Source organism: Saccoglossus kowalevskii, chromosome 13 (assembly GCF_978046115.1).
Source record: "Saccoglossus kowalevskii chromosome 13, keSacKowa6.1, whole genome shotgun sequence".
Classification (NCBI taxonomy): Eukaryota; Metazoa; Hemichordata; class Enteropneusta; family Harrimaniidae; genus Saccoglossus; species Saccoglossus kowalevskii.
The window spans coordinates 24,716,844-24,741,747 of NC_140653.1; the positions used below are offsets into that span (position 1 = coordinate 24,716,844).

The 24,904-nt window shown below is 37.0% G+C and overlaps 2 protein-coding genes across 2 annotated transcripts; both read left to right on the plus strand.

Annotated features, from left to right (window-relative positions):
* The first annotated feature begins 285 nt into the window (after nucleotides 1-285).
* LOC100372778 (sorbitol dehydrogenase-like) lies at nucleotides 286-12,216 on the plus strand. Its single transcript, XM_002736790.3, has 9 exons — nucleotides 286-481; nucleotides 6,221-6,254; nucleotides 6,474-6,638; nucleotides 8,145-8,304; nucleotides 9,680-9,798; nucleotides 10,546-10,611; nucleotides 10,735-10,910; nucleotides 11,218-11,339; nucleotides 11,646-12,216. The coding sequence occupies exons 1-9, from the start codon at nucleotides 362-364 to the stop codon at nucleotides 11,806-11,808; spliced, it is 1,125 nt and encodes a 374-aa protein (XP_002736836.2). The 5' UTR covers nucleotides 286-361; the 3' UTR covers nucleotides 11,809-12,216.
* Nucleotides 12,217-14,242: 2,026 nt separating this feature from the next.
* LOC144356061 (uncharacterized) lies at nucleotides 14,243-22,776 on the plus strand. Its single transcript, XM_078010978.2, has 2 exons — nucleotides 14,243-14,667; nucleotides 21,266-22,776. Exons 1-2 carry the CDS (start codon nucleotides 14,262-14,264, stop codon nucleotides 21,523-21,525), a joined length of 666 nt encoding a protein of 221 aa, XP_077867104.1. The 5' UTR covers nucleotides 14,243-14,261; the 3' UTR covers nucleotides 21,526-22,776.
* Nucleotides 22,777-24,904: the final 2,128 nt, after the last annotated feature.

Here is a 24,904-nt window from a genome sequence, read left to right on the forward strand (position 1 = left end):
CACCTGATTATTTTGCAAATATTAAAAAAAGATTAGCTACGTAATACGCATGGACACGAATATTTCTCCCAAATAAAAACCCACTCAGAAGTTTATGAGAAATTGAATATGCAAATTTGCTACCAAATATGCACGTTACTTCAGGGTATCTATGCCCCAAATTTTATTAAAATTCGCTGTGATATTTTTGTTGCGATTGGCTTACACCTACACACGCACCCACCCACCCACCCACCCACCAATACATACAAACAAACGTACCCTGAATGTATGTAGTTGGTCACCAATCAAGCCCGACTCATACCGCACGTTCTAATAGTATCCCTCTCGTGTTCGCCGTGGAAGAGGTGATAGCGATTCGATGTTCTTCCTCGGTGCGCAACTTGCCACACATCGTAAAGCTACCATACCCGGACGAACAATGGCTTTAAACACTAACGATAATGTAGCAGTTTTTCTTGAAAAAGGAGTTCTCACAGTGGTAAGTATTTTATTTGATGCATCAAATATCGATAGACAGTATCGTTCGCTCATCTGCATGTTACGAGTATTAAAAATAGATAGATGTTTGACTCTGGCGATGAATCAAAGAAGGAAACGACTACACGCTCGCGCTCGTAGAGAATGTACCAGGTACCTGAAAGGATGGAGGGGGAAAGGTAAATTTAGGAATATACCGTGTTCAACCCTGGTGTTCAACTGACAACTGGGTAAACGACCACCAGGTTAATAGAGAATTAAATTACCGTATATCAAAGAGTTCTGTCATAGATTATCAGTACGAGATTACTGCGCGTGTATATAAAACTACAGTGACAGTAGCCCACAGTAAACACTTAGTTTACACAGTTCTACATATAACTGGCATTTTAGAAGTTTATACTTGCATACAAGTCATTTTTTTATATAAGCATTGAGAGTTATATATATATGGTAATCAGTGAACGATGGCAGAATGCAGGAGAAGTGTGATAGCCAACGAGGTGAATAGTGATTTTTTTTATGACGTCCATGGGCGTACAAAGTGCAGCAGTAAACAATACAACAATGGCGGAGCTAGTACGGGCAGATACGAAGTACACCGTGACATTGACTACATGTTTGACTATAAAATCGGGGGACGGTCGATTCGTCCCAAATCACATTCGTCCCACAAGTCGATTCGTCTCAAGTCGATTCGTCCCACAAGTTAATTCGTCCCAAAGTCGATTCGTCCCACAAGTTGATTCGTCCCAAAGTCGATTCGTCCCACAAGTCAATCGATTCGTCAGATTTAAGGTTAGCCCACTACTAACTCGCCAAATAAACACAAAAAATCCAAACAACGAACTGTTCACGTACACGTCATGCACTGGCATGCGTAATTGTTCATTATGCCATTTTGTTTTTGCCGACGTTATAAACAAATACACCGTACACGCAACGTAGAGTTATTAGTTAATAAATACAAATACACCGTACATGCAACGTACAAGTTATTAGTTAATAAATAAATACAAACACACCTTACATGCGACGTACAAGTTATTAGTTAATAAATACAAATACATCGTACATGCAACGTACAAGTTATTAGTTAATAAATACAAATACACCGCACATGCAACGTAGAGTTATTAGTTAATAAATACAAATACACCGTACACGCAACGTACAAGTTATTAGTTAGCGTGTCAGTAACAGTTGGCATAGAAATTGACCCTGCTCAAGATCGTAACGCTGACCAAAAATATAAAAAAATGGACGAATGTGAATTGGGACGAATGTGAATTGGGACGAATCGACTTGTGGTACGAATGTGAATTGGGACGAATCGACTTGTGGGACGAATGTGAATTGGGACGAATCGACTTGTGGGACGAATGTGTTGGGACGAATGTGAATTGGGACGAATTGACTGTGAATCATAAAATCAATGCAGCAGTACCAACCAAGGAGAAATTCAAGACATTGACAGTTGGGCTGCCACTATGGATCGAGGCGACAAAAGAGAAGTACAATGAGGAATGCCGTGCAAAAAAAAAAAAGTTTAAAATCGGCATGAAATGATGTCAACAATGGTGGAATAGTATAGTATATTTATTGACCCCGACACTGACGTAGGAAAGTACAGCAGTAAGGTCACTAAAACTACAGAACAGAGAAAACAAGAAAGAAAGTAATTATTTTACTGTGGAAAGCTATGCAACAGAGCACAGAACATAATTATATATAATTAACATTTCATACTAAAGGTGGAATCATATGGTACAAGAGGTAAACTATACAGATTGGGAACAAAGGGACTACATAGAATTGAAGGACGGTAATTCAAATAAACAAACAAACAAACAAACAAACAAACAAAATGGCGGAATTCCTTACACAATCAGAAACTATTGATAGAATGAAAGAAAACGTCTGTTCTGGGGACACAATCAATAAACAAGTGGTACAAGTAAGTGATATTTCAGTTGGAACTGGTATCAACAAAGAATATGAATAAAAACTAATAAACAGATTAAATACTCCAAACAACGCCCGGATTACTTTCGGAAATTCCGTCGCGTTTTGAATATTTATTTGTACTCTTAAGTTAGTGTGGAAGTTATTATTATAATAATTCTTCATTTCACTTTAACACTGTTTTTCACTAGTCAGACCCTTTTAAAAAGTCACTTCTGGCCATTGTAATGACTACTATTTTCTTAATGGCCAGAATATTGACCCGAATTTTTATAATGGCCAAGATATTGGGGTTGTACTAATTAACGCGCGGACACGCACGGGACTGTCCGGACACGCGCGGGAACGAACGGGGACAAATGAAGTTATTGTGTATACTAATATGAAAGCTCGTTGCCTGAGAGCGATGATAAACTTGTCTTTGTAGCTGACAGAAAGCAGTCAGTTATGGTGTATGCAGATGATGCTATCCACATTAGTAATAATGATAATTATTATAAATATAATTAGCAATAAAGGTATTTTTGTGGTGGTGGCACGGGGGGGGGGGTAATGAAAACATATAAGAGCATTATATTTATTTACATTTATTTTCAAGATTTTTTATCAGAATCATAACAGTCAGCAAGTCTACAAAAAATATATATTAAAGCAGAAACAGTAGTTCTATTTTTGAAAAGGGCTGTTTGGTTTGTGTTTCTTAGAAACGATTCAAGCAAATTTTACAGTATATGGAGAGCCGCGTAGCAAGTGTCGCACTCATTCGGCTTTGGCGTCGTCGACAATGAAACCAATGTTGCTATATTGTAGCAACTCGTACCCGGGAGAGTGGTTGAAATCACGTTATTTTGGCTTAATAAAATATTTGGTAGCAGCTTGTGGCTGGGCTAGCAATTTTGCAATGTCACGCCGAAGACTGCCAACTTTTTTTAACATCTTTACAGCTGTTGCATTCTGTCGTTAGAGAAAAAATTCTTCCTATTTCAAGAACTTGCTGAATGATACACTTTCACCATGATTGATGAGCGTCTAGTCTGATAAGAAAGCATGATTTGACCTCTATGATGAAACACTAGTATTGATGTCATTCTTAGCCAATCAGTAAAGCAGATGCCTAAAGGTCAAAGATGATTGTGCCATTGTAGCAGTCGTTTGCCGCGACCACATTTTTCTTGTCAGAAATTGCGTCTAATTTCAAACAGCTGAATGTTTTCTCCGCCATAATTGAAATGAGAGATTACTTGAAGAAAACGATTGAGGGCGTGATTTCGGCTTCGATCTCCGATAGTTGGGCCCGATGCGTATACACTGTCGGGGCTCAACCCTAACAGAGTTCAACACCCGAGGGTGGTTTGAGCTGAACGCGGATACACGGCCATTTTGCTGGCTCGTGGGGCTCCAATAAAATGCTGTCGTGTCAACGTAGCAATTGTAATTAGACATGAATAAAAAGTGCCAAGCTGACAGAGAGCAAAATCTGTGGTGCAACGACATCGACGAACTTTAGGACGAAGCTGTAGGGATTTTGTTCGACGGCGACAGTAACGCTGACTTGGAATTTTAGGGTTTTGACTTTGACGAAGATGGCAATGAACGTACAAATAAAGGCCCGACAAGTTTTTTCAAACAACTATGAACTTTCGTAATTTTTACTCTGCAAATTTGTAAATTATTATTGATCTTGTAAAGTTGTATGACAGTTGATCCGGTATTTGCCATCTTTACAGCTGCTGCATTCCTGTTTTGAAAATTACTCTTCTGTCGTTAGAGAAAAAATTCTTCCTATTTCAAGAACTTGCTGAATGATAACTTTCACCATGATTGATGAGCGCGAGCGTATAGTCTGATAAGAAAGCATGATTTGACCTATATGATGAAACACTAGTATTGATGTCATTCTTAGCCAATCAGTAAAGCAGATGCTTACAGGTTAAAGATGATTGTGCCATCGTAGCAGAGTCGTTTGCCGCGACCACATTTTTCTTGTCAGAAATTGCGTGAATTGCGTGAATTGCAGAATGTTGTCTCCGCCATAAATGAAATAAGAGATTACTTGAAGAAGACAATTGAGGGCGTGATTTCGGCTCCGATAGTTGGGCCCCGATGCGTATACACGGTCGGAGCAATGTCGGACTGAGACATTTCCAAGTTTTAATTAGGTAATTAGTATAAGTCTCGCCCAGATCAAACCTCATACGTGTGATTACCATTAGAAGAGCGCATTGGATTATGGGAAAATCAATATTTATCAACACAAGTGTCGCATATGCGCAATTCGACGACCACTGCGTTATAAAAATCGTCAACAATCGGAAAATTTCGCCAGTACGACACAGCATTTTGATTGGTTAATGAAAGACGGGACCTGTTAGCTCAAAGAACGTTGTTTCAGGTCAAATTGCTTCGAGAGTTTGCATACGACCGAAACCATCCCAACACGAAGATAATGCTAAAGATCTTGTCTTTGACTGTTTTTCCACGATCCCTACCCTACTCTATTTTTACACCGGAAATTCAGACGGTAAATCGTATCGTGTATTGTATAATATGTGTATATTTTTTGAACATGTTTTTTCTTCATTGTAAAAGTGTCGTGGAAATCAGTGACTCATTTTTTTTTTTGAAAAAGACGTAATAATATTTCCCCTAGCTCGGCGTGGTGTACGAACGATATAACGTGGATCATTTTTCGTGGGTGGTAAGATGGTTACAATGTTAAACAAAAAAAAAATCATCTTTTCTGAGGTGGTCCTCGAGTATAAGCCCACCCCTTACTTTTCTCGATTTTACATGTATCATGCCCTGTGCTTATGATCGGGGAGGTACGGTAGGCTGCAAACTTAGCGAAGATTCAGATCAGTACAGTGTGAGTGTATCTGACGTCAACGATGCCCCTTGTTCGGATGATATTTTTATTTCAAATTACGAGGAAGTCAGTGAACAATCTACTTGGTGCTCCTGTGACAATTCTCCCATTGATTTGCCAGTGCAGCCCGGTGAGCGTCTGTGTTGCAGAAGAACAGAATGCATGGACGAAAAGTTTTCCAACACCACTCTCTACGAACTCAAGATTGCATACTCCAGCATCAAGACTTTGAACGCATCGAGCAGCGCACGTGGGCATGTTTATACGCTTGTAAATAAAATCACAGTCCATCTATATATGATAGAGGGACTGTGATAAAATTCACGTAAAAGTCGAAACTCCCTAGGCTGGAAGTTAATTCACCAATCCAGCTAACTTTGGCCCCTAAGTTACTTATATATAATCAGATACTATTTGAGTCATCTTGCTTTGTTGCCTTGTTTATACCTCATGTGGGCGTTTTATTTATGGCAAGATGGCGCTGACGGAAATCCTTCATAGTTTTATGGTTTCTCATATTAAAATCATAATAACTCTGAAGATAATCATCATTCTTCAATTTTTTTTCTAATTTATAATCAATATACATAACGTAAGAATTACAAAACCAAATTAGGCTCTATTTAGTTCTCTTTTAATGATCGAGAAAGGCAGGCATATAAAATTGAAATTGAAAGACGATCTTTATTTCTAGAGTGTAACATTACTAATAAAATCGAAGGCAAGCAAAATGCAATTTTTTCTCAAAATGATGAAACATAACCTTGCTCTCTCTAAATTATATAAATTTGAATATGTTCTACTCAAAATGAATAACGTCAATAAAGTTATTATTATTATTATCATTATTATTATTATTATTATTATTATTATTATTATTATTATTTTTTTTTTTTTTGTTTACCACAGAAAACAACGGAAACACCCACGCCAGCTAAGCACGGTGAGTGACATATTCATATGCGCTTATTATTGTTATTATACCTAATATTCTTTGTCACCATTTGGAATATATGTCTCATCAAACAAAAATTCTGAAAATTCTATGCCATGCCAGAAAATGTATATCGAATTATATAAATATTGATGAAATAAAAGCATTTTGTAGTTTCTGTCAGATTTATTATATTAATCATTCCTTTTCTGTACATGTATTATTCAGAAGTACTCATCGCTGTTGATTCAGTTGGTATTTGCGGCACAGATGTTCACATCTGGATGACTGGAAACTTTGGAGATAAAATCGTGAAAGCCCCGTTAATATTAGGACACGAGCCCAGCGGTGTGGTAGCTGCCCTGGGCGAGGGGGTCACAAGACTCAAAGTTGGTGCGTGACGTTGAGTTCAGTTAAAGCGGGGGAGTCGTCACCTGCGCATGCATCAGATGGTCATAGCGTGCAATGTTTACAAACAAGCGTCTACCCATGAGCCTTTGCGTTTTTAGCGTGTGCTGTTATCTTTGCTCGGGACTCAATTCCCGCGCGTGCGTAGGTGACATCCCTCCCGCTTTAAACCTAAGTGTAATTAATGAGTGCTCTTTCAACCAAATAATGATTTGAATAATTTGTGGCGTTGATGTGTGGCGTTGAGGTGGTGGTGGTACATGTTATTACAATACGGCAACCGACTCGGAGGTGGCTCACAACATTGCATTTTATAAAACCATGCTAACAATTCATTTACATTACGAAATTAATTTTTATTTTTTAATCCTAATCGATTTTTTAAACCCACTTTCGTTTCTGAGATGTTTTTATTTTAAAAATCAATTGTTAAAATTCATTTTTGTTTTTAAAATCCCGTATCGCGTTTTTAAAATCCTTAATTAAGACAGTTCATTTTTCAATTTGAAGCAAATTTTTCAACAGAAATTACTGAAAAATCACTGTTTCGAATATCATTTCAGCTTACATTTTCAAAATTCATTTTCGCTTTTTGACCTGTAACCTGGCCCTCTTATCTTAGAGATTGTTGATTTATATCATTAATGATAAGGCTTCTTCACTGGCGGATCCAGAAATTCGGTAAGGGGAGGGGTGGGGGGAGGGCTCCTATTGACGTGGGCTGGACCGCTCGACCGCCTCCCCCTAAAACCGCGCGTGTTCTTGCGTAAGTATTTCTTCAGACTATAACTTATTTAGCCGTGGTTCTGCGAGTTCATAGAAAGTTCTATGTTTCATATAGGTGCTCAGAACGTTTCCCGGACCATAAAAATGACATAAATAAAACGTGGGTAAACAAAAACAAAAACGAAAACAGATTTTAAAATGAAAACGAATTGTAAAAACCAAAATGCATTTTAAATATGCAAAAGGATTTTTAAAAAAAAATGGATTTTAAAAAATTAAAACGGATTTGAAATGCAAAAATGGATTTTAAAAACGAAAATAAAAATGGATATCAGGATCGGAGATGAATGCTATTAAAAAAGTGTTATAAAATAAAAATGAATTGTAAAAATGTAAATGAATTGTAAAAATCTAAATGAATTGTAAAAATGATTTTATAAAATGCCATGTTGTGAGCCACATCGTTTGTCGTACTACAAGGTATCACTAGATCTACTGCCATAAACACGCATAGATCAAATCAGCAGAATTGTGTGTAAATCTAAAGATTTTACGTGCGTTGCATGCGTTGCACAGGACTCCTTTTGAACACGACATGTCGCGATGACACTGTCTGGTAATACCAGACTATTCAGGTTGCCTAATAAATTTTACTAGGATTCCCTACACCGTTTATGATAGCGTCCCATTACACACCAAAATCCCAGATTAACAAAACTAATACATGTAAATTGAAAAAAATCTTGACACCCCATCGTTTTCTAGGTGACAGAGTTGCAATTGAACCAAGTATACTCTGTAGAACATGTGACTACTGCAAGCGTGGAAGATACAATCTCTGCACAGACTTGAAATTTTGCGGCGTCCCGCCGACCAACGGGACACTTGTACGATATTATTGTCATCCAGATGATTTGTGTCACAAGTAAGTTACAAAATTCACGGATTTCTTACAAAAAACAAACAATTTAGTATGTTTCGCGTACAGTTTATTATAATAACAATAACTACTTCGATGTAGAGATTTGTTTATATATATTATTATTATTAAAATTTGTCAATGATGCATGGAATATAGTTTATTTGTATTTCAAGGTAAAAAGTACACAAACTATGACACTAGTATATCAGAAATAAGTATTTACAAAAAATCAATTACATTAAAAAACAGCGAAATTACAGAAAGGGTAACCATGACGTAATTGAATAATTAAAAATAAAAGTACATGTACGTAAGAGATTTTATGCACTATGAATTGCGCCCTCAACATTGATAGGTATGACACACAAGAAGGTACTAGTAATGAAAGTCATCTTCCACAAATACTACATATACTCCAATAACTGTTATGATATGTGTGGCTATGGAGGTAGACCCAGCAATTTCCTGCACCACTTACGTTGTACCGTTTCTATTGCTTCAAAGTATTGATAGCCCCAAATTCATTAGACCCGAAAATTTAAATCGATAATATCAATGAATCAAACAATTTGAAATGTGAATTTAAATGGAAGTCCCTTACATTTCTACCTGCAATCGCTATGTTTGCTTGTTCTACCAGTCTGAGAGTTGCAACAGCTTTTGACCAGAAGTTACTAGAGGAAAGAACAAGACCTATATATTATAATAACTAGTTACGTCGGCGGCGTTGCCGTTCTGATCATTTAAAGATTAACTGCCATGCTCTACTTTCGATATAATAGTCCTAAAATATTTATTAATCTCTGTAAGTTTTCTGTCGATTCAGCAAAAATAACAACATCATCAACCTTGAGAATAAATTATAAATATCTTGTGTTAACTGAATGCCCATATTTCCCGAGTTCATTAGCATTAAATTCAATTTTTCAATAAATAAACAAACTAAACAAATCCGGGCTTACCATACAACCCTGCCTTACGCCTATTGGACAATCAAAATAATAAGATTTTTTCAGCTACCAATGATGCATCAGTCGCTTTCGATAATAAAACGATTGTATTTTTAAAGATTTATCAGGAGTAATTATTGATTATCGTTATATAACACTTGATAAACCAATGTGCAGTACTCTGATGCTGGAATTAATGAACATTGAATACAGCTCACATGCGCCAACTTTCTGGAATATATAGTGTTTGTTCCAATTTACAAACATATCATTACTAATAATGTTCAAGTTGATATGCACACCACTTTTGTTAAAGTGTGTTTCTTCAAAAATCATATTCTAGAAATTATTTTTTTTTTCTTTAAACAAATGCTCCTGTATGAGAATCGCTATTTTCACATGTTTTTTTCTCTTTGTTTTCTAAACAGACTTCCTGATCACGTGAGTTTAGAAGAAGGAGCAATGTTAGAGACATTGGCTGTCGGTGTGTACGCATGTGAACGAGCTGGTGTCACTCTGGGAAGTAAAATATTAATCGGCGGTGCAGGTAATAAATCCTACGCCACGGGAAGTTATGCTACAAAAGATACGATTCACGCTACTACAATACTAGCCTATACCATGGAATATACTGTACTATATGACACCACACTGCACCACCACACTACAACACGCAACACCACACAACAACACACTGTACCGTGCCGCACCACACCACACTACACCACTCGGAAGGAGAAGAGCTGAGCGTAGTCCTCGTGAAATAACTATTCAATGAAGGTGTGCGCTTATTCCTCATTGGAATTTTTAAAAATACCCCAAAGATGACCACATATAGCGAGATTGGGAGATATCCCATTAAGCACTGTTAGGCCAAAAAAAAATTGTTTCGTTGCCCTCAGCGACCGACCGAAAAATATGAAATATCGTGTCGCGTTTTTTTTGAGTTGATCTGTATTTAAATACAAAAGACTGAAAGAAATATCTGATTTTTGTGTTTAATATCTAGCATGCATTTGATTGATTCCGATATACCTCGGCTATTTACGATACCTTTAGTTTTCACGAGTTAAAGCAAAATCCGACCTACCGATCCAATTTTTCAATTTTCCGACTTGAGGGCAACATAAGTCTTTTTTGGCCTTATGTTTAAACACATGCAGTCACTCCACATTACTCTAAGCTGCACTAAAGTAAAGGCAGTGTAACATTTATCCAAATACTTGTTATAATTGAGAAAAACAACAACAACAACAACAACAACAACTAATACACAGTTGCTTTTCACCTCTAGGTAGCATTGGTCTTGTAACTCTGCTCACTGCGAAGGCCATGGGAGCTACGGACATTGTTGTTACAGGTGGGTGTTAGTGATTATACTCGATTTTTGTTTATCTTTTGGATGGATTCGTTTTACGTCATACACCTATAAGCTGATGTATGTAAAGTCACACATGTACATTTAATCAATATTTATTTCAAGATATTGATCAAAGCAGGTTGGAATGTGCTAAGCAACTCGGCGCAGATTACACAATGGTCGCCGACAGCAAAGATGTTCGCAAGTTTGCAAAGAAAATAGAACATGCTTTAGGTTGTATGCCAGATATCGCTATTGAGTGTTGTGGTGCGCCATCTAGTGTCCAGACTGGGATATATGTAAGTTGCTCGATGGGGTAGTTATAGTCGGTATTTTGTATCAAAACTACTTACTTTCAGTGCATGTTTGAAACAATAAATCAATACTTATTCTAATACTCAGTGTTTATTAAAGCACCACAGTCATCATACAGCGTCTTACACATGTGGGCCCCACGCAATCATGGTTTAATAACGCGAAGTTAGAATGCGCGCTGTATGATGGCATCATTGTTAAAATTTACTTAATTACTTATCGCAAAAACTGACACAATGTGTAGTGATATAGCAGCAACAATTATTTATTGCACACGCCTTTCATGCACAGGCAACAAAGCCGGGCGGTGTCGTGTGTTTGGTTGGTCTGGGTCCCGATGATGCCACAATACCGATATCGAATGCAATAACCAGAGAAATTAACATCCGCACTATATCCCACTATGGACATGGGTGAGTACATCACACAATAAACAATATAATTATTTTATTATTTGGAAGTTATTGGAAACACTTGGTATTGATGGACGCGGAATATCACTTCTATTTTTAAAGGCAAATCACTCGCATCATATTCAAACTCGTACGTCCACCTGTACAACCGCCCTCTTGTGGTGATAGTAATAATTTTTTTTTATATAACATATACAGTATACTATCACAGCCAATGAGAATAAACAGTTACAGACGTTTATAAAGTGATTTACCCAACTCTGTTTGTTCGCTGAAATTAGATAAGAACTTATTTATTTGTTGCAGATATCCGACGGCCCTGTCGATGGTAGCATCTGGCAAGATAGATGTAAAACCTCTGGTGACACATAAATTTCCCCTGGCCAAATCGTTGGATGCTTTCGAGGCAGCCAAAAAGGGTGAAAATGGTACTATTAGAGTGATGATCAAGGTATCAGACACAAGTTAATAGTATCAAGAATGTATCAAGTAACACTGAAATATACAACACTTATTATGCCTAACTAGTATAATAATATTGTCACAAGTGATTTAACTTAAATACAAAAATGGATTGCTTAGTAATTAATTATTCTCCGTAAAATACCACGTGTGACGCAAACAATGCTTGTGACATATGTTGAATTGTTTTTTGTTTTTTTTTGCATGAAATTCGAACATGTGGTGCTTTAAGGTTGGACTCATTGTTAGCAAAGTGAGAGTCGTGCTAGCTTGTAGATTTTTTTAAGGTATTTAAGGCTGGGCACATTGTTAGCAAAGAGTGAGACGTGCTAGTGTGTAAAGATTTTTTAGGTTTAATATATCGTATACATGTATAATAAACTTGAAATTCTGCATATAACTACAACCTCCCGAACATCGAATTGTGTATCTGTTATTTATTCTCTTGAATTGCAAAAACAAAATTATCGGAATCTTAAACAATTAATATTGTAAATCAACTAAAAAATACCCTGAAAAAATACATTTACGATTGAAATTTGAACATAATTCCATTGAAGTCATATACGAATAATATAATTCAATAAGAATACTAAATCTACTAAAAATACCCTGGAAATCCAATAAGTTTACTATTGAATTTTAAAAAGAGTTCCATTCAATAAGAATACTAAACACAATAAAATCATCATTTGAATCATACAGGAAAACATTAACTCGGTTTAATCGGCACGTCCATGTCTGTTACTCGACTCAAAACCGTTTGATATATAAATGGGACCAGCAGTGTTCTGTTGGTCTAACGTACTGGAATGTTTTGTGTGGGAGCAAATGTACAGTGACACGTACCTACAATTTCCCCATGTCTAGTCTAGGCCCGTCCGTGATTGATGCCATATGTCCGATATCATCGTAACCCGATTTGTGAGATTTATCTAAACCCACCGTGGCTTTAATTCCACCCACAAACTGGGCTATACAAACTCTACTGTGGTTGGTTGATTAAAATGCATTTAGTATTTGCGAACGAAATTCTTCAAACGAAAGTGTAAACTTCTGATAAATACATAAACTTGTAGAATGCCATAAAACATGATGCACTATCTGATCCACAGTTGAGCACGAACTAAAACTGGAACAGAACTACCGTTTAACTTTTAAAAGGGAAATAGAACATTACCGCGTTTTCCACGCAGACGGAGGTCAACTAATCAGTGACTGCGTAAATAATTAATAATGGAATATCAGTCAACACCTATGGCTTATTATGGTTTCAACGATACCTACATACACAGCTCCGTGACCCCACCCGAAGATTGTTCAGCACATTCTAAAATGTATAGTTTTCATGAGACAGTTTTATGCACGTATGTAAAGCTAGGTAAATTTGACAGTAACTATATCGTGCGTTCTGTGTCTTATATACTTACTAACGTTGTAAAATAAATAAAACAAATTGTACTGTATCTATTTTACCGAGTGATTTATTCCACATAAAGCTCAATCATTATAAATCAGTCTAATAGTGATATATTTGCACCCAAAGCATAACTACGTTACAATGCTATACAAATCCTACAGGCACACAATTTAGAATCATATAAGAACACTGAGAATCCCATAAAAATTCTATGGGAATCATTTAAGAATACTATGGGAATACTACAAGGATACTATGGGAATCCTACAAGAAAAATATGGGAATCATACAAGAATAGTATGGGAATACTACAAGGATACTATGGGAATCCTACAAGGATACTATGGGAATACTACAAGGATACTATGGGAATACTACAAGGATACTATGGGAATCCTACAAGAAAAATATGGGAACCATACAAGAATAGTATGGGAATCCCACAAGAAGACTATGGGAATCCAGCAAGAATACAATTGGAATCCTTCATGAATACTATGGGAATTCTACAAGAATACTATTGGAATCCTACAAGAATTCTGTAGAAATCATACAAGAATCCCATTGGAATTCTACAAGAATACTATGGGAATCATATAAGAATACAATGATAATCCTGTACAAATTCTGCTAGTTAAAATATAATGCGCGAAACTCGTTCATACCAAGCATATACAAAGTGTATTTAGTTACACTTTATGCTTATATTTGTACGGTTTTGGTCACAATGGATATACATCGTCTTCACTACATATATTATTCACATTTGCTTTCGTACGTATTTTTTTACGATATCTTATTTGTAGTGTTTAGTGTGGTGATGTGTTTAAGTAGAACCGAGTGCAGTCAGTGATTTGTTTGTTTGTTTGTTTGCACATGTTGAATAAACCCGTGAAGTGAGCGAGTGACATCGATACACACACTTGAATTAAGTGGGAACGGATACACGTCGCATATATACGAGTATCAGTTGCATAATCGTAATGTGAAACCATTCCACCGTATACAACCTTTGTAAACATTGGCGGCAGTTGACCAACATGGCGTATAGAACGCTTCGCCCGTCTCAGATATATTTTCTTCAAAATTCCATCAGCTATCGCTTCAATGATGGCAGATACTTGCTGGAGACTTTTCGAGAACTTCTGGACGGCCGATTAACCACCGACAGAATTCTGAAAATGTCGGTTTTTTATTGGGAAAAGCGAAAGCAGTGGTTTGTGTTCAAAGGGCACAGGCGGCTGTACTTGTACAAGAAGCTTGAAGAATTAGGTATTGTAGAATGTATCGATGTTTGGGAGTTGTACACCGTGGACGCGAGTACAATTCAGCGAGAATATACAAGCGAAAATAACGGTATTTCAGTGGATGTACTTGGCGACGGCCCAGGCTTCGAGGAAGCAATGTCACAGATCATTCATGATTGGGAGGAAGAGAAAAGGGTCGGTGAGTTGGATTTCACTCTATGTTCATGTTCTTATAGGTCCATAATACCCGCTTTCTAAGGATTGGTACCTTGAGCAGATGATTTGTATGTAAACTGGCGTAATCACTGTTGACGCCATCACGTAAATATAACTTAGTTTCTATATTTAAGTGCATGTCCCGAATTAAACCAAGAGATTTGATAACTCACTAAATACTGAGTATGTTATCGAGTTTTAGACTTTTGTATCAGTATCAGGGGGTAAATCTTCTCCTCGGGGTCTCCACACTTGCCAGGGGGGAAACTCGTCTCGTCTCTCTATCTCGTCCCCTTGAGGTACGGGATCGGGGAAGTCACTTATACTTTATGGTCAAATAAGACACACACAACGAAATACGTTTCAACTCTCGTCTTAGTCGATCTGTGGAGCACTCTATAAGACACAGCGCCCTGGGGAAAAGTCCCCAAGACTATCTCAAGGCTGGCCCAAGACTAGCCCAAGACTGTGCTTAGACTCGCCCCAAGGCTCTCCAGGACTGCTCTAGACTCTCCAGGACTGGACTCTCTCTACTGCGTCTATCGTGCTGTGCTCCCCAAAACCAACTCAAACTCTCTTTATTCATTTTCACAACTCTAACCAATTACAAAGCAGTAAAAAGACTCTAGGGCGTAACCTTCAATCATAAAGCCAATCACACTAAGTACTTAATACGTCATATCTTTTGATTAATCGTTCACTACATTAATAACTATGGATACCAACTGTCAGAATCGCGATGGTTATCTGGTAATTAGTTCCAAATCACTGAGCCAAGTTCCGTCCAAAACGATGACAGACATAACACAGCGATTCAGCTAATAATCAGCTAATTAAGTCGGTCAACAGATACGCAAAAACAAATTCATGACACATCCCTTCACCCAAACTGAGATTGTGCCTCCCGGCATAACACGTTCATAAATCAAAGATACCGTCGTCTACTCATCGTCATACAGGTTAAATACAATACTAAGAAAAAGGTATAAATCAAAAAGAGTAAAACACACTAATTAAATACAATGATTATAAAAGTCTAAATACAATGGTTATAAAGTCACAAATATCAACGGTTATAAATCAAAAACAAGGGAAAGGCTACCAAATGACTCACTTTTCTCAAACAGGTTCGCTGAGGTAACCCTTCGCTGCACTGTCTCAGTTACTAAAGGTTACAAACTCTATATCAAAAGGTCAAAAAAACTAAGGCGTGGCGGTGTAACCAAGCGATCAGCCAATCGCTGCAGTCGACAGCATAATCACGTGATTACCAGGGATGCGTCTCTCGGTTAAAGCATTGCAAAGCGGTAACTAATAAACAATGAATAAACAAGCTATTAATCAAACTCCTGTCATATACGCTTATAAACTTCAACTGAACTCACAAGTCGTTAATCTAAACACAAGTCATACGGCGTGGAAACAGAATGCAAAGACAAATTCGCTTTCATAACACATTACTCCTCTGGCAAAAAGACGGGGAAAAGGCAAAACGATAGAAACTACTGAATTACATAAACCTGTCAATCATGAACAAAAGCTTACGTTATCAAACAATACATATATAAGCGCACCAAACTCCCATCTCAAAAAGACATAAAAAAAACGTTACAAAGGTGCTATCAACTCAAAAAGCGTCAGAAGTATTCCGGAAACAACACATAAACAAAAACAACTCTTAAAACGTCGGTATCTCTGTACTCGACAAATCTCAAAACTCTTAAAAAACACGTGGGGGCATCATTCCTCCCATCATATTCCGTACTCATAAACTCATTAAAACACTATAAACTTCACAAAACTCAAAACACTGTGTTGCAAATACTTGTCCACTGAGGCGCGCTTAAATCGTTATAAAGGACCTCGCACGTCACTAAATATCAGTTCGAAACAAAGATCTGGGTGCTTACATACATACAATTCGACATCACAAAAAAAAACGGTAAGAAAAAACGATAGGAAAAGCAAGCAATACATTACATTACTGAGCAATAGGGTTAGGATTCTGGAAAAGAGTTCAACGTCTTGAGTTATACAGTGTCAGTTACAGTGTCCAACGAGCGGTTCTCTAAGCAAATAGCTAAAGTTCTAATCAAAGTCTATAAGCGTCTCTTCTCTCGTCGCGTTAGTCCGGGGTCGTTCTTTCATTTTCTTGTCTTTAATGTCGCTCAATTCTTAATTATTCAGTCCTATCCGGTACTCATCCTTCCGAAGGGGCTTCGATGTCTTCATCTCTTCAGCGTTGTAAATCGGTGTCGTTCAGGTAAAGTCGTTAGTCGTCAAGCGCGGTTTCTGAGTCGTCTCTGCCATGGAGCTGTTCGTTCGGTTCACAAGAAAGACACACCTTCGCCATTTCACTTTTCTTCACAGGATGTCAATGTGTGTTAAACACCTGCCCAGGGTTCTCACACCACGTATCAGGGGGTAAATTCTTTTACTCTCGGGGTCTCCACACTTGCCAGGGGGGAAACTCGTCTCGTCTCTCTATCTCGTCCCCTTGAGGTACAGGATCGGGGAAGTCACTTATACTTTACGGTCAAATAAGACACACACAACGAAATACGTTTCAACTCTCGTCTTAGTCGATCTGTGGAGCACTCTATAAGACACAGCACCCTGGGGAAAAGTCCCCAAGACTATCTCAAGGCTGGCCCAAGGCTAGCCCAAGACTGTGCTTAGACTCGCCCCAAGGCTCTCCAGGACTGTTCTAGACTCTCCAGGACTGGACTCTCTCTACTGCGTCTATCGTGTTGTGCTCCCCAAGACCAACTCAAACTCTCTTTATTCATTTTCACAACTCTAACCAATTACAAAGCAGTAAAAAGACTCTAGGGCGTAACCTTCAATCATAAAGCCAATCACACTAAGTACTGAATACGTCATATCTTTTGATTAATCGTTCACTACATTAATAACTATGGATACCAACTGTCAGAATCGCGACGGTTATCTGGTAATTAGTTCCAAATCACTGAGCCAAGTTCCGTCCAAAACTTCAAATAGGCCTAAACGATGACAGACATAACACAGCAATTCAGCTAATAATCAGCTAATTAAGTCGGTCAACAGATACGCAAAAACAAATTCATGACATCAGAAACAAAACGTAATAACGACAAGTAAACCCAAAACAATAGTCATAAATTAACAACAACAATAAAAAAAAACTATACTTATATCAGGGGGGATTTCTTCTCTTCAAGGTTCTCCATACGTGTCAGGGGGGAATCTCGTCTCGTCCCCTTGAGGTACGGGATCGGGAAAGTCACTTATACTTTACAGTCAAATAAGACGCACACAACGAAATACGTTTCAACTCTCGTCTTAGTCGGTCTTTTTTGCACTCTCCAAGACACAGCGCCCTGGGGAAAAATCCCCAAGACTATCGCAAGGCTGACCCAAGACTCTCTTAGACTGCGTCAACACTCGCCCCAAGGCTCTCCAGGACTGCTCTAGACTGCGTCTATCGTGCTGTGCTCCCCAAGACCAACTAAAACTCTCTTTATTCATTTTCAAAACTCTAACCAATTACAAAGCAGTAAAAAGACTCTAGGGCGTAACCTTCAATCATAAAGCCAATCACACTAAGCACTGAATACGTCATATCTTTTGATTAATCGTTCACTGCATTAATAACTATGGATATAAACTGCCAGAATTAATAGTCAGAATAGCGACGGTTATCTTGTAATTAGTTCCAAATCACTGAGCCAAGTTCCGTCCAAAACTTCAAATAGGCCTGAACGATGACAGACATAACACAGCAATTCGCTAATAATCAACTAATTAAGTCGGTCAACAGATACGGGAAAACAAATTCATGACACTTACATCGGATTTTAAGTACATGGCAGTTGGTTAGATGAATAAATCAGATGGGCAAAACAATACAAACTATTACTGTCAAAAAAATTACATAATTGTGACTGTAGCATCGGTGCACTGGTCACTTCAGAAACATGTCCTGTACGCGTTATACGTGTACATGGTAGTTATGGAAATTCTAGAAAACGCATTCAAACTTGGTAATATTTGGCATGTTTCTTAATTCATATCAAGAGAGAGATACCTACCTACATGAAAGGGAATTCATACACGCTATGAATGCACAGTATGAAATTCACAATAGTCCACATGGATACTTAGTAAGCAACATCGCAAATATTTTTATAAGTTTCTCAAAATGAGAACAAATACGAAGTGTGCAGACATGTGCTCAAGAACTTGCAATTTTCAGATTTATTATGAAAAAATAGCGCGATTAGAAATGAGTATTTGTGATGTTATTAAGCACAACAAAACTGTCACAACATTTCTATAACATGTTTTAATGAGCTACAATATTTTGAAGCCATTATACTACCAGCCAGCTAGAGATTGCTGTTGCAATGTCTCCATATGCGAGAATTAACAAAAGTTTGAGTACAGTAACTTGGGCATCTTGGACTTTAGTCTGCTTTCATTCTAGTTTGTTCAAATTTCCGCAGTCGGTGACTACGACACACATACAATATACACCACATTGATAGGCTGTAAACTCCAGTGCTAGTGTACGACCTAATCTTATTGGTCTGTGAGTTTCTGCAAGTTCACTTTTTGCACTTGCGCATGCAATGGGAGGATCCCTGTATTCCAAGGAGTGACAACATGTCTGTTGTTTTTGTACTCTGTATACTCTTTTTATTTCCAGCATCGACACGGGTAAAATAAGATGAGTAGTTCAACACAAATCGCATCACATCTACAACGTTTTTAAATTATATTATCAGCAGTTTTAAACACTATTATTTTTATTTATTCCTGCGTATTTTTTTTTCAAATTAAAAGCATGTTTAGTCACAAAATACGATATATATATATATATTCTGAAAGCCCATGAAAGTGAATAAAAAATAATATTAATTGAATCAAATCAGATGTTTGTGTTTGTCACTTTGAATTTGGGGAACTACTGACAAAACGATTTACTCTATCTTCATGTTAAAATACTACGCCAGATATGTCAATCATTTTAACAAAATTAAGAATATAATGTAACTGACCGTGGAGCAGATTTGTACTTGGAACATGCATTTTGGTAAACCAGTTGCATACACAGCACAAGCAGAAACACACCAAGGTGTAGTACAAAATTCATACACTTTATTAAAGGGCGGCAGTCGTCGCGCCGCGTCCTGTTCGATATGGGACTCATAGCGACGTATACAACGCGAGTAAAATACATTGTTTATTTACATGAAATTCGAACACGCGCTGCGCGACGATCACCGCGCTTTAAGCTGATGGAGATTTTTTACACAACGAAGCGATCCTGTGGCAAATATTAAAACAGTTAAATCAAAACTTTTCACACGATTCACAAAACTGAATACAGTTATATTACGAGGCAGGGTCATAGAATCTATTCTACACGTTTATCAAATACAATAATGTCACAATATGTGAAACATACACGTTATGAATACAAGCAGTAAAACAAAGAAATGGCATTACATGATGTTAATATGACCAGTTAGACCTCATGAACACGTAAAACAACAAGTTTTGACAGTCAAAATGCCCAATAAAAGTTAACCAACACAATTAAATAACTGAATGCACAAAACCGGACTACCGTTCAGTAGAGGTGAATGAACGCCTAGGAACAGATTATACATATATCCCAACTTGCCAATCTCCCTCGCCTAATGGTGGAACACTCCAAATCACAGGAATATCTCAAAGCTGCAAGACCATTTTGGCAGACACTTGGCTGACCTAAGCGAAGGGACCACAAACTCTCACAAACTCAAAGCAGTTGATAGTAAAACTACCAGTAATCGCGTGTAGAATTGCAGCAGAATATTGCCCACATCAGACTACAGTATCACCCAGCATATACTTTACATCACAAAAGCAACCCCAACGTCACTCAAGCCTGCACGAGTAAAACTCCACACATCACCTACAATTGGACACCACTAACACACAATTTACACTCGCATACCGGCACAATGATAATTAAACAATGAGCTGATTCATGCGCACCTGCACACCAGTTGCCAGGCAACCACCAGACACCGTTAAGTAGATTATCTAATACTTGTTTATTAAATTACATAGCACCAATCCATATTACTTTTTACAGTGCTATAACATACATACACATATTATAACTGTCAATTTAACAAATAAATAACAATTTTGTCACAATGTCTGCCCGCTGTAAATTTTTACTTGAAATGATTTATTCATCATCATCATCATGATGACGTAATCATGACTATGGTGGCAAATATTAATATTATCAACTCTGCCAACTATGTTCCCATATTTCATTTTATATTTTTGACCGGCAGTGTTTCAGTAGACTCGTACACAATGCCCAAGGGTTGACACTATACGAATGAAATAAAATAAACACGGGCTGAAGAGTAAGAACTGAAAGGTTCTACCAATTAGGTCACTGCCACCAAGACTCAGATGATGATATCATGTGACATGCACTGACCCCCAACACGGCAAGGTCCGGGAAGTAAACGTATGTATGTCGTTTGCGCCAAACTAAGTAATATCGCGTGTGTGTGTGTTTTGTTTTTCAGATGAAATGCAGTATACCATGGAAGAAGCAGGAAGCTCTATCAATGACAGCACTGATGACGTTTGCACGACAGTGTCGGTAACTGACAACGAATTTCCGTCACAGGCGACGGTCACTTGTACAATTGAGTCGGAAGATTTTGATAACCAGTCATTAAGTGAAAAAGAAGAAAATAACAAGTTTCAGTCTCAAGAAAAAGACGAAGATGTGAAAAACAGGGGTTGTTGTTCAAGAGATGGTTTGCAATGTACCATTGTGTAGTACACTGTAAACAACATTAAACACATACAACTCAATATAAACTCAACTCTGATGCTGGTGTCTGGCTTTACACTTACTACTACTATTGTTCGTTTAGTAGTTCAATCCACTTGCAGGAAGCCTTGAAAAGGGGATGGTAAATGGACGTGTAGATATGCAATGAATGAAATATTGGTCATAAAACTTGCTCAAAAATTAATAATAATGGTTAATAAGAACCATTTTATTTAAAGACGACATTAATTTGCCTGTGTACTGTGAGGCATTACAATGACTAGACATTTTGCCACTATCGCGAAAGTGAGATCGCAATTTGCCCGTGTTTATATTAGTTCCACTCAGATGTCCCCGGGGAAGAGGAAAACTTAAATTAGTTGCAATTGGTCATACATACCATACTGATGTCGGTTTCGACTTACGCATGTTCATCTAATCGCTGTGAGGGCGTGTTTATTGGACATTGTCTAGAGACGACTTTTCGGGGTCGGGCCTAATGATGTTTGGATAATGAATATAATGAGCAACTCAATCATTATATACCAACCAAAAAAATGGCTGGAGAAATGAAAAACCATCTTATAATTTGTATATATATGAGGCTCAAAAATTAATTGTTCATCAGTTAATCAAAGTGTAGGTTCTTTGACTTTTGGTGTATTATTTTTGAAAACATGTACTTAAAAAGAAAAGCTAACGTGTTTAGCTGAGTAATACACTGAAGCACACTCGAGTGGTATTGGAAAAACAATTGTGCATATGCCACATAAACCTACGCCACAAAATTACGAATCAAGATAAAACTTGATTAAATGTCACTCAACTTAATTCTTGCAAGTGTTTCAATTGTGGCCGTGTGGGTAAATTTGCTAATTGACAAAAGCACGTGACACAGGCAATGTAAACCGATATACTGACCATAATAATAATTTTAGTGAAACTGAAATATTGAAATTGGATTTACCATTAATGTAGTGAACACACATTGGAAAACTTAATTTACTGGTACTAAATGTTTGTGTGAGATGATCGCACCGTTTGTATATTTCTAATTGCTAAATTGGAAAGAGTGATGAACCAACACCCATGAGCTATAAACCCTAAGAAGTGTGTAGCGGATTTATGCCAATGAAACCTAGAGTCCAGTTGTAATCACTAGGTCAATACAAACACCATTATGACATAAAATCCACACTGGAAATGTTTTTTGTCATTTTAACAAACAGTGTCAATAAAAAGCAGTTGATGAAAATATATGAGGGAATAGATACAATGTTATCGATTCTGTAAGGTACAGAATGGTTTGGAATGGTGACATCAAGTCTGCTTAAGGTCCGATGACCAAGAAGCAATAGGTGATTTTCCGAACAATTGCGAGATCTCGCGAGATGCATGAAAGACGCGCGTCGAACGTCTGCCGCAAAAATCGAACGATTTGATTTTGAACTAGAATTTCTTTATTTCCCAGCTTACATTGACCGGCCGATCTTCGAATATGGAATATTGCTTCCGAATACCCTCACTTAAACGAAATTGCCTATCATCAAATGTGGACAGCACATTATTAAGCATGAAAATGTCCCCGAAATACTTTCGCGTTTGTCGAATCCCACGCGATGTTTGACGCGACTACGACGCTATGACCTTTGTTTGTCCAGTTTTTACGTTCGATTTCACGCATAACGCGTGATTCTCGCAGTGTACGGAAAATGGTCTATTATTACCACAAGCGTATTCCGAATGTTGAAGAGAACGCTGTTCTTAAGCCACTTTCCGAATGCAAACCTCATTCCTGACGAAACCCAATGCGTCAGATTAGGTGCTGGTTTAATGTAAGAATTTGATAATCGTGGGTTTCCTATCACATGATGCAAGTACGAAACTGACAGGGAACAAAACCACTTTGCAATGGAGAGATAATATTTAGCAATTCTATTTAGAATTCAAAAGTTTCAGAGGTTTATATATAGAATATAGTTGTTTATATACTGACCATGACCATTAATATTGAGATGGTAGTTATTTCCTAGAATTATAGGTTTATGATAAAAGCGATCAAAATTGGGGCAATTAGAGGCTGAATATCTATGTAGACAGTACTAGAATGTTGATGGTACTGTTTTATCTTGTTCATTTGATCAGATTTATAAGTGGTGTTCATGGTTTATATGGACACAGGCAATGATTAGTCATGTCTCATTTGGTTTATCGAGAAGAGTCATGGTGTTTTGTCCAATGACAAGGAAATATAGTCTATCACAGAAAATAAATAGTAGTCTCTATGTGTGTATTGGGCTATAAATACTGCAAGTCAAGAGCTAGAGTGATCGACCACCAAACAGATTATATAGTAATTCAAGGCAATTATATTTCTGATAGGAACTTGCATCCAATTTCGAATCGAATATTGTTGTGTTGCTTTACAATGCACTTCAAAAAAGTTCACAATGCAAATAACATTCTTCTCATTTCATGGTGATTGCGTGGATATATATTTTGCCAACCAGCATGAGAATGTATGACAACATTTCGTGCATGGGTCTTCACATACTTACTATCTTTAGTGACACTTTAGTGGCTACATGAAGTGAAGCTGAATTTATTTAGTTTGAGAGAATTTTTTTATTTCTGGAGGCATCGTAATATTTTTTTGAAAAATTGTTTAAAATCCATTCGAAAATATAGTATAATAAAAATCACCTTCCATAATATCTGGTTCTTTTTACATTTACAGTATATTAATTATCTAGATTTGGAGTATGTGGAGGGAAACATAGTGATTATTTATTTATAAGTATATTATAAATATTTAATGTCGTGTTAAACTATTCAACCATATTTCGAAAAGTGGTACAATTCCAACATAATATGGTTATAAACCAGTTCCAATAATTACAAAGATATTATGAGTATTTCGAATAATAACAATAAATAACATAGGAACAATATATACGTCCAGTGACGCATTTTTGTAGACACCTTAATTATATATAATAATATACAATAATATACGGTTTATCTAGTACTAGTATTGCAGAATCTCAAAGATTTAAACAATTGTATTGATAAACTGCGCTAACCGTATTAGCTGTATTGTTAATAGTGATATCATTACTAAACGTCATTGATATTTACAGAAAATCACTAAACACTTTAAACAAAATATTAAAGGCGTACATTACAGATGCAAATAATCCAAATAACATACATAAATTAAATTTTCAAGAGAAATGTTAATACATTCACATCTACAACTATAAAGGGGACATACAGTTCATTGCGTATTCACTCGAAACACCGATAACGAGTTTAGATATAACCCGAGGAATATAAATCATTATCCGTTTTAATTACAATATTGTTGAAATTACAAAAACCATGA

Coding starts and splice junctions, on each gene's coding strand:
- LOC100372778 (XM_002736790.3), top strand. CDS start 362: ATGTTCTTCCTCGGTGCGCAACTTGCCACACATCGTAAAGCTACCATA. Junction 9,799..10,545: donor AATATTAATCGGCGGTGCAG/GTAATAAATCCT, acceptor TTTCACCTCTAG/GTAGCATTGGTCTTGTAACT. Junction 10,612..10,734: donor TACGGACATTGTTGTTACAG/GTGGGTGTTAGT, acceptor ATTTATTTCAAG/ATATTGATCAAAGCAGGTTG.
- LOC144356061 (XM_078010978.2), top strand. CDS start 14,262: ATGGCGTATAGAACGCTTCGCCCGTCTCAGATATATTTTCTTCAAAAT. Junction 14,668..21,265: donor GGAGGAAGAGAAAAGGGTCG/GTGAGTTGGATT, acceptor TTTGTTTTTCAG/ATGAAATGCAGTATACCATG.